At 40.3% G+C, this 11,030-nt stretch overlaps 1 protein-coding gene across 1 annotated transcript in view; it reads right to left on the reverse strand.

Annotated features, from left to right (window-relative positions):
• The window catches only part of rtel1 (regulator of telomere elongation helicase 1), an 86,529-nt gene that overhangs the window by 23,279 nt on the left and 52,220 nt on the right, over window positions 1-11,030 (reverse strand). Inside the window, exons 25-26 of the mRNA XM_079673766.1 lie at window positions 3,757-3,945; window positions 3,139-3,258 (exon numbers count right to left, since the gene is read on the reverse strand). Of these exons, the coding sequence (XP_079529892.1) occupies window positions 3,139-3,258; window positions 3,757-3,945 (309 nt within the window). The remainder of the gene's footprint in view (window positions 1-3,138; window positions 3,259-3,756; window positions 3,946-11,030) is intronic.

The following is an 11,030-nucleotide window of genomic DNA, read 5'->3' on the forward strand; positions in this document are numbered from 1 at the left end:
ACCAATTAATTCATTAAAATCCTACAATGTGATTTCCTGGATTCTTTCCCTCCATTTTGTCTCTCATAGTTGAGGTATACCTAGGATGAAAATTACAGGCCTCTCTCATCTTTTTAAGTGGGAGAACTTGCACAATTGGTGGCTGACTAAATACTTTTTTGCCCCACTGTATATGTCAGGGTTTCCGCTAGGATTTTTTCTCGCCGGTCAAATGTCCGAACAGAATTTATTTTACTGGACAAAGTTGAAACTTACCTGTCATGTTTCAGTTTATAATCGTAACAGATCGAAAAAGTCTGATTCATTTTTCAATAAATGATTCCACAAACAACATAATTATTACATTCAAATAAACTACTTGTAGTAGATTAAGTACATTATTCAAAAATTAACTTTGAATAATAACACGGGAGGAACGGATCCTCTCTTTTCCTCTCTCCCACAGCCCGTCAGTTTCTCATGCAGGCGCTAAACAGTGGGCGGGGCTTCAGGTGATTATGCAGCAGCTGATCTGATCTCTCTTGCGTCCGGTTACACTTCACTCGCGTTTATGTCCATATCGATCAGATCCAGCTCTCCTGATTGGCCTTTATAGAGAGCAGAGATCAAGCTATTAAGAGTGAATATCGGCCGATAATGATCGGCGGCCAATCGATCGGAGCATCGGACATTTTGACCTGCAGATTTTGAATTCACCGGTTTTATTCAATTTTACCAGCTAAGAACCGACAATTAACGGCTAACGGAAACCCTGATATATATATATATATATATATATATATGTTTTAAGTGGGGCTGGACCTCAGATTTCTTTTTTAAATGTTGGACTTAATTGCATACATTTTGGTGCACTTTGAGGGGCTAGATCTATGGATACATCTCTCAACACCCAGATGAAAGATATATGTATTTAAATAATCAAAACATCGTTAGAATAAGGCCTCAACCAATAACATACCATAGGGCAGGCAATAACAAATCATTTTAAACTTGTTTATTTAATTGTTTTGGTTCGTTCATGGTTGTGTTTTATTTATGTATATACAGTATATACATATGTATGTACTAGTGACTCCTCTTTTTAAACTGTATTTGGTTTTACTGTCCTATAGTACACATTGGAATGATTTCATACCTGTTTTTATTTAGTCAGGGTTTTTTATATGAGTATAATAATAATAACAATAATATAAGGGTGTGCCTTGGAAATATTTGTTTATATAAATTGTGACCAAAACATTTGAGACCCACTGAAGTAAACTATATAAAGTAAACACTCAGTCCTTTACCCCACCTGAGCTGTAGTTACCTCAGCCTCTCTCTCTAACCGGAGAGAACTCTTCTCCACCTTGTTATAGAAAAAGCTTCTCATATCCGTTAGCGAAGCTAGCTAACCAGATGCTAACAATAACAATCCCTGTAACCGGTGCGCTCTCTCAGGCTGTGTGCGTTTACAATTTACGGATATTTTTGCCTGAATTTCCTAAGGTTGGGTTCGACGTGGCTCCATTTATAATGAATGCGTTGGTTTTGTTTGACTTGTTTGCACTTTATAGAGTGGCGAAGTCCCTCCTCTTCCGGTGGACCTCCATGGGACCTTATTTCGAAAAAATTATGTATTGAAATCAATGGAGAGAGTAAGATTATCTTTCGATCCCGTTTGAATTGTGCCACGAATTACACATATGTTTGTCAATTTAAAAGATGATTTTGCAAGTAAAAAAAAAAAAGATTTGTCGTAAAACTGTGAAGTAACACATTTTTTTGTGTGAAAGGCTCAATGAACTACATCTCTGGTCTCGCAGAACAACACACGTCACCAAGATGGCCGTCACTACTGTCTTGTCAACAAAACGATTGACTACCCTCACTATCACCACAATGAAACACGTCTAGAACAATGTCATACAGAGCTGCCTGCCTGCCTGCCTTTGATTCTCTCTGAACTGCCTGGTCTTTTTAATGTTTAATATCAACCATTTGTGCAGATAGCATGAAGTAGAAAAGATCGGCGATCGCCGATGCTAGCGTTAGCATTTCTCCCCTGGGCTTAAATTGTGTATTATAGAATGATCACACCGGTGACAGTACTCTTCAAAGGGTTCACGAAATATGACTACTACTCTTACTGTTTAACATTTTGGTTACTTCATGTTACTTCATGTTAAGGCTAATAAAAATGACAAGGCTGTAATGCTAACTAATGTGCTAGCTACTAGCTAGGTAGCTAACTTGATCCAGTCACTCCTGGTCCTTTCATCAGACGGGAAGCGAAAGAACGAGCAAGACCCATTGCTGGTATGATAACAACCTTGTACTAAGCACACAGGCATCTTGTTAAAGTTATCTTATCTTAGCCAGCGCCATATAGATAGATTATATCTATATGGTGCTGATCTTAGTGGAGGAAAACAATTGTGACATCACTTATGCGACTCTGGGATTTGTAGTCTTTCTAGTTGCGTATTTTTCATAGTCTTATATTTCAACAGTTTTACGACAAACTGACTTTTTTAGACATGGAAATGATTTTTTAAGATTGGCAAACATCATATGAGTAATTCATGGCACAATTCAAACGAGATCGAAAGATACATTTTCTCTCTCCATTGACTTCAATACATTATTTTTCCGAAATAAGGTCCCATGGACCGGAAGTAGATGGGCGTGACTTCGCCACTCTATAGTTCTCTCCTCTCCTCCACTCTTGTTTCTGACTGTAGTGTGTGCGCACGTGTGTGTGGGGAGCGGAGCGGAGCCCTGCCCTTCGGAAAACAGAGCAGAGGAGATAATGTGAATGCGCAAAGCAACGCAGTGGACACTGAAATGTGCACATACATTTGATCAATAACATCAGCGTTTGGTTTGATTAATAAAAGAGCACCTGTTCAATATTAAATATGACCGTAGTATTACTTCAGTTGTGATTTGGCGCTTTATATATATATATATATATATATGAAAAAACCTGGATAAGATATTCCTTTATCCAAACATCCTCCATGAAGAGCATTCTCTTGGATTTCAGTGACTTCTGAGCTTTTCTCTAACATTAAAGGAAAGTACAACAAGTCTCAGGAAGGACGTAATACAAACACATAAACACTGACTCTAGTGCTAGATTGGGTTTTTCTTCACCGTGTCTTTGCTCGTCTTTGCTCACAGCAGGAACCTCAGCAGAGGAGGAATGGCCCGCCAGAGCCTGCAACATCTCTTTGTACTGCTTCTTATGGCGGGGGGGAATAAACGTGCCGAATCCTTCAGAAAAGAAAGATCAAAGTGAGTGTAAAGGTCTTGTTCAAACTTCAAAATGTATTGAGTTTATGCCGTGATTTAGATTTCAGTATGCGTTACATGAATGCACACTATGCAAACAATATATCGTTTTTACTTAAGTATTGTTCTGCACAACCCTCCGAATATTTTGCACATATGTACACAAGCTACCTTTATTAGCATCTACACAGCTTTTCACTTACCATAACAATAGACACATCACATTTTATTATTCTTAGTACTAGTACTAGTACTAGTACTCACAGTATACTGTGAGTAGTTTTTTGGTTGATCGAGATTTCATGTAAATAATTTTCTATATCTTAACGTATAGTTTAAAAATAAATAGTGTTTTATAATTGTTTGCTTGTTTTTCTTACTTTTTATCTTCTTTAATTGTGAATATGTTTGCACCCTACACTACAAGACACATTTCACTTGGCAATAAACCTGTTCTGATCCTGGTTTGAAGGGACTTACGGACTAGCAGCTGGAAGTCCTGGTCCCTCTCTGTGAACAGGCTCACGGCGGTGCCCACCAGGGCCTCGTAGCAGTCGCTCCTCTTGTAGCTCTGGATGGCCTGCAGCAGCAGCGCCGTCTTCTCTGCTCCGATGGCCTTCTTCACATCAGCCTGAAAGGAAGCGTGGGCCTCATTCTTCGGAGCAGAACCTGAGCAAAATCACCAAAAATACATTCTTTACCCAAATCCACTCAAACATACTAGTTTATGAACTTTATATAGACTTTTTTCTGTGTGCTATGCAGATGATATGCTGTTTTACAGACTAGTTTTCTTCCAAGAATGTATGATATTGTTTTAACACAAAGGTAGTGGCTAATAGTGTACTATGTTAATGTACATAAACTGACTGCGGTGGCTGCATTGGAAATAGGCACATAGTTACCATAATGGTAAACAGAGATATGTTAAGATAAGACTTTATTCATCCTGAAAGGAATTCTTGTGCCAGAGTTACAAAAGATACAATACATAATAATAATAGTACTACTATAAACGATGCAGTAAAAAGAACAAATCAAGCAACAAATTAAAAGAAACAAAGATGGACATATAATTTAAAAACTGTAGTGGCAGATACATTGTACTGTACATACATTATTGCACATGATATAACACAGCAGCCCCACGTGCACTGAACACTACTGAACTCACATTTAAGACTGCTAAACTCCTGAGCTCTGTGCCTTCATACCAGTCATCTGTTTGCATCTTACATATTTATCTTTAGACATCTCTTTTCTTGTTACTGTCTTGCTTTTTGCACTATATGTTAGGACCCCCTTGAAACGAGATGGTTCATATCAAGGGGTATATCCTAAATTAATAAATGTCAGTTATTATTACAATATGCAGGATTTTATTTCACTTACAGCATTTCATTTTGAATTCTATTCTTAGCTCATCTTATTCTATTTTGCATATATATATTTAACTTCTCCTGCATAACTTGCAAAATAATCTTGCACTATTTTATTTCTGCATTTATATATTAATATTTTTGCATTTTTTGAAGAGCCTGGGACTTGAGCTTTCGTTGCATATTCACACTGTAGCTGTGCATATGACAATAAAGTCTTTGCATCTTGAACTTTGAACTCTAGTGACATCATACCAGTGTGAGGCCTCTTTGAGTAGAATGTCCCTTAACAAAGTGCTCTGTTTTAGAAAATAATAGAGTACAATTAGTATTTAGTATTTGAAGGTCTCCCTTGAAAAAGAGATCTATGATCTCAAGGGACCAATCTGGTTAAATAAAGGTTTGAATTTAGTCAAACAAGTGTAATGTTAAGGTGTGTACAGTGTCAGCCCAGGGACTGCATCAGATATGTGCGTGTGTAACTTGAGCGTGTGTAACTTGTGTGTGTATGTGTGTGTGTGTGTGTGTGTGTGTGTGTGTGTGTGTGTGTGTGTGTGTGTGTGTGTGTGTGTGTGTGTGTGTGTGTTTGTGTGTGTGTGTGTGTGTGTGTGAATGAAAGAACATGTTTTTTTACTTAAAAACCTGAATAGATGATTTCAAACATGGATCATCTAAATTCTAGACAGTGTTTTTGGACTTTAAAGACGCGTTTGGTACACTCTCCCATGAGGTGATGCTAAAAGCATAGAGGAAATACACCTGCCTCAGCCTCTTGTGAATATTGTATCCAATGTGTACCAAGGTTAATTTCTCCAGGTTATCTGTGGGCAGCAGCTCACAGAGCCAGTTGCACTGAAGGTGGGAATAAAAACGGCTGTCCCTGGAGTGCCGTGAACTTCATCCTAGCACTCAACCAATGGATGAAGTGGATTCACCAGTGCGCTCCTCTGCATGTCCAACTCCCAAATCCTGTTCAGGGATACGCCGATGACGTGCAGGTGTCATCATGACAAGAGGATGTCATCATTAACATGCTGGCACGTACTGATGAGTTCCTCCAATGGTCAGGGCTGGAGGTGAAGCAAGCCAAGTGTGCCGTACTCCATGAGCGCCGCAGTGGAGGCAACCGCTGGTATAAGGCCAAGAACGACAAGCCGCCCTCCTTTCTTGTAATGGGCCAACCCATTAAGGTGTATTCTCGTAATGAGACCTACCCATACATTGTTATCCTTGTTTTTTCTCGATCTCAGTGCTGCATTTGATACTATCAACCATGATATCCTATTGCAAAGACTAGAGCACTTAGTTGGCATACAGGGAACTGCTTTAGGCTGGTTTAGGTCCTTTCTATCTGAACGCTCTCAGTTTGTTTTATTTGTTTATTACCAACAACCATTATTTTTGATCACAAATAATGCATTTTTCAATGTAATGAGTATTATTTACGTTAACGAGGTAAATAGGCAAACAAAACAATGTTTTCCAAAATAACTACGCATCGTATTCTCTCTTGAATGACAATAAGCCTGCACTTCACCTCTAAGGTGCGCAATAAAATATTGCGCAATCTATGCCTGTGAGGCTGTGAACGTGCTGCGCGCGCCCGAAGAATGAACCGTTATATCAACAGACATTCAAATATATTGACAGATACACACATACTACTACGAGTACCGTAGGCTAGCAGACGATTACCATGCCGCCCATAAAAAAGGCCACTGCCGCCGACGGGGTCTACAAGCCTGGCTAGTTTTGGTTTTCTCACAAAGAAACAAAAAACAGCTTTTGACAACCAAAATGCACCTGCTAGCGTGACAGCTAGCACTAACCTTGCTGCTACGGAGGATGCTGTCTTTGCTAGGGGACCTGATGCTGTTGAATGTGGGACCACCTGCACACACGTAGAAAGTTCCGAAGCGGAGCGGCATGAGGAGGCAGGAGGTACTGCTACAGAAGGACCGCCACTTAACTGGGGACACAATCAGTGGAGATCCTGGATAGTAAGAAACCCCTGGCTGTTTTCAAAGGAGGGTGGTCTTGGATGCCTCGTCTGTAAGGACTCTCTTACTTTCGTTGAAAAAATATGGAACGCATTTGGCGGATGCCTTGATCAATGGGACTGTGAGTAGCCCTGTACAGAAGCAGTTGCGGAATTTTTTTTACATACACCGCGACTCTATTGCTCATAAACGAGCTGTTGAAATAGCGGAGCTCAAACTAAAAAAAGTGCTTCCGAAGAAAGTTGCAGAACTCATCTCCAGCATGTTTAATGAGACAGCTAGTTTGTTCAGGGCAGCCTAGACTGTCGCTAAAGCAGTGGTTCTCAAAGTGTGGGGCGCCCCTAGGGGGGCGCAGAGGCATGACAGGGGGGGCACGAGAGACCAGGAGGAAAAATGGTTATTTAAAAAAATAAATGAAAAAGATTGAAAAATAAAAATCATATTTTGAAAAATTATTGATTCGAAAATAATATGATACAGTACTATTACGTCCGGGTCTCTGTGTTTCATTAAAGCTCGGCTCTGTGTGTGTGTGTGGAACGAGCCATTTTGTGTGCGTGCGCGAGCGAGAGAGAGAGAGAGAGAGCTAGCGAGCTACGCTAACGGATATAAGGAGTTTTTTCAACAACAAAGTGGAGGAGAGTCCTTTCCTGTCAGACTGAGAGACTCAGTGAGCTAAAGGATTCTCTCAGTGTTATCTCAGTGGGTCTCAAACGTTTTGGTCACCATTAATGTAAACATTTATTTCTGAGGCACACGTTTATATGATCATTATAGTTATAAAAGAATAAGAGAATAAATTAAAAACAGGTATGAAATACTATATGACATTAAAGAATGAATAAAGTTTAAAAGGGGAGTGATTTGTAAAATATCCATAAAGAAATAGTAAATTTGTTTACAGTTCTGTGTTGAGAGATGTATCCATAGATCTCTTCATTTTGCTCTCAAAGTGCACCAGATTGATGCTTTTAACTTCAATATTTAAAAATCTTCGCGGGGATTGTTGCAGTAGAAAATTCCACTGTAGTGACCGGCACATTAATGGGAAACCCTAAATGTTTGAGCACCCTCTATGAAACGTCAAGCTACCCCACAGCACCCCCAAAATAAATCTCTGGCTCCGCCACTGAGCCTGACTATTTGTGTTGGGGGGGGCCCGACTTTTTTTTTCTCCAAAGGGCCTGACAGAAAAAGTTTGAGAACCACTGCGCTAAAGAAAGGTTGCCTTATACAAAATTGAATCCCATCAGTGGCGGCCGGCCCATAGGGGCGCTAGGGGAGCAGCCCCACCTCTTCCCACATTACAAATTAAAATTACAAATATTAAAATTAAAAAAGATATATATTTTTTAATATATCTTTTTAAAAATATATATTTTTAATTTTAATTTTTAATGAACAAGGTAAATATTATATAATTGGTATCAGTAAAATGTATAATCTAAAATAAAATCTCGTTTAAAATGGTTTTACGATGTCTAAAGTTACTGATAAGTCACATGTTTCCTGCCTGGCCTTGCCCGTGTATCATTACCCTCTCTCGTCTGGGCGCTAAGAGAAGAGCCCTCAACCAGTGCAGCAGCAGCCACTAGCAGCTGACTGTTGCTATCTGTAAGTTATGGCTCCGAAACATGATTTCAGCCAATCAGCGTCGTCAAATCTGATGATCACCGGGCGCCAATGTCAGCGCCCGGTGCAGGGTTATGGCTAGAAAGGATCCGTCTTGTGTAACACACACACACACACACACACACACACACACACACACACACACACACACACACACACACACACACACACACACACACACACACACACACACACACACACACACACACACACACACACACACACACACACACACACACACACACACACACACACACACACACACACACACACACACACACACACACACACACACACACACACACACACACACACATTATTGTAGTTGAGTTCTGACAGCATCCATCAAACTAGATGTTTTGCCTTAATGGTCTGTTTTCTAATATTTCTGTGTTTCTTAACCACGTCTGTGTCTGCATATAATGTTCGTATTTAGTCTCCTCAGGGTTCCCGCGGGGTCTTAAAAAGCCTTACATTTGATAATCTGAATGTAAGGCCTTAAAAAGGTCTTAAATATGACCAAAAAAATAAGAAAGGTCTTAAATATGATTTAGATGGTCTTAAAAATGATCGGATTTGAAAGGTATTTCTGTGTTGCGATAGCGTCTAAATGTGTTTTGGGGGAAACGTGTTTGAAGCCCGCCGCACCATTTGCAAAATAAATAAGCGTTTGTTTTGCTAATGTAGCACTAGCTAGTGGAACGTTAGCTAGTGCAGCAGCTCCCGCAACAACACCGGGGGACCTCCGGGCGACGTTTGGGTCTACGTCAACCCTAAAAGCGGAGGTGCTGTAGAAGCTAAATACCGTAGCTAAACACCAATCATACAACAGCAACGATGAAATAGTGTAGCCAATTTAATTGAAGGGGTAATTTCTCAAAATGTTCCCCGTGTGGTTTATTCACCATTACAATAGCCCCATCTAAAATAATTTCCACCAGCTGCCACTGAATCCCATTTTGCAACTTAATGAGATGAATGGTGCGGCAGTCGGCCCTGCTCACAGATCCGATCATTCATGTGCCCAGATTGTAGAGCACATTGCACAAGAGATGAAAAAGACATTTATTTCTAATATCAAATCACTTGATTCCCTTATTAGTCGAACACTAGACGAAAGCACAATTCATGGACGCGCATACATGATTATTTATGTCAGGTGCGATGTCACTGGGAATGGAAATATGGACAATGTATATTTTGACATTGTTGAACTGGACCAGGGCACTGATGCAGAGTCGCCGTGTAGCGCGCTGAAAAACAGCCTCCAGGCGGGGGGGAATGGATGAAGAGTTTCTTCGTAAAAACCTAATTAGCATAGCCACAGACGGTGCTGCCGTGCTAACCGGGAGACAGACTGGACTCATAGCCAGGCTGAAAAAGGATTTCCCTCGTCCCTTCAGGCAGTTAATTGTCTAGCTCATCGTTTGGAATTAGCGGTGAATGATTCATTGAAGGCTGTGACAAGCTGTAATCATTTAGAGTTTTTCCTCGCTAAACTCTATTCTCTTTACCACCAGTCCACGAAAAACGCCAGGGAGTTAGAGTAAGCGGCTGCGGAACTGAACATGCAGATTCTGAAAATCGTACAATTACAATTAGATGGGTTTCCAGCAGTTACAACACTGCAAAGCTGTGCTGAAGGACTTCCCAGTGTTAGCACATCACTTTAAATCTGCTAGTGAAGATGGCTCACGTTCCGGTGCAGAGAAAGCCAAGTACACTGGTTTACTAAAGCATCTGACATCCACTGGATTCCTCACTGATTTAGCCATGGGCGTCGCAGCCATTATATGAGGGTGGGACAAGTCCCCCCCACTTTTTCAAATGATTAGTTTAGACCCCCCCACTTCTACCATGTGGAAAGTCCGTGAATCGGTATATCCACTCGCCGCACTTTGTAGAGCGCTGTGTCAGTGCTTCACTATCAAATCCATTCCACTTGCTTATTGAGAGAATGCCCAAATCAATGAAACTCCGTACCATGTTTTCACTGGTACTTTGTACCAAGGCAGATTCTCCCATAGCGCGTGCATGTTCAAGGAGTGTTGCCATAGTTGGACAGCTCAGATCTGTTGTATGAAGCGATGCCGGTAGCGGAGGTAAGGCACACACACCAAATGTTCAGGACATTGTTAATACAGCGAAAATCAAAGCTGACGATCTCTTGGTTTGATATTTTTTCTCCCTCAGACAACATGGACATAAGAACATATTTTTCAAAGAAGAGGAAAGTAAGTCATCAGCTGGTAGCAGTTAATCAGTTAACAGTGATGGCGGCGGCGGCAAAAGCGTCTCACTTCTGGAGAGGAGTTTCGTCTATTTGTCATGATAGAGAGATACAAATACTGAATAGTTTAGATGAGAAAAGGCATCGAAATGCCAGGTTACTAGTATTTATCATGTAAACAGGGAACATGAATAACCCGATCTCTATGTGCTCATGTAAACACCATATCCCCAATATGATCATAACCGGGATAATACTCATAAACGGCATACTGATGTCCATGTAGACGCAGTTTGTGTGTTTTACTGGAGCCTCAGTTCGATAAGAGATTCTTTTCTGAGTTCTTTAACTTCGGTATTCTCTCTCAAAATGGTAATGTGCATTATGTTTTAATTATACTTCTTATCATTCAGAAGCTTTTTGTGTGTGTTTATGTTTTACTGAGTGCTTATAGGCAATTTCTATCCCAGTATTCAGTTCACTATTTATTTTCTGTGCACATTACATAGACTA

This window comes from Notothenia rossii (genome assembly GCF_949606895.1).
Source record: "Notothenia rossii genome assembly, chromosome: 4".
NCBI classification, from domain to species: Eukaryota; Metazoa; Chordata; class Actinopteri; order Perciformes; family Nototheniidae; genus Notothenia; species Notothenia rossii.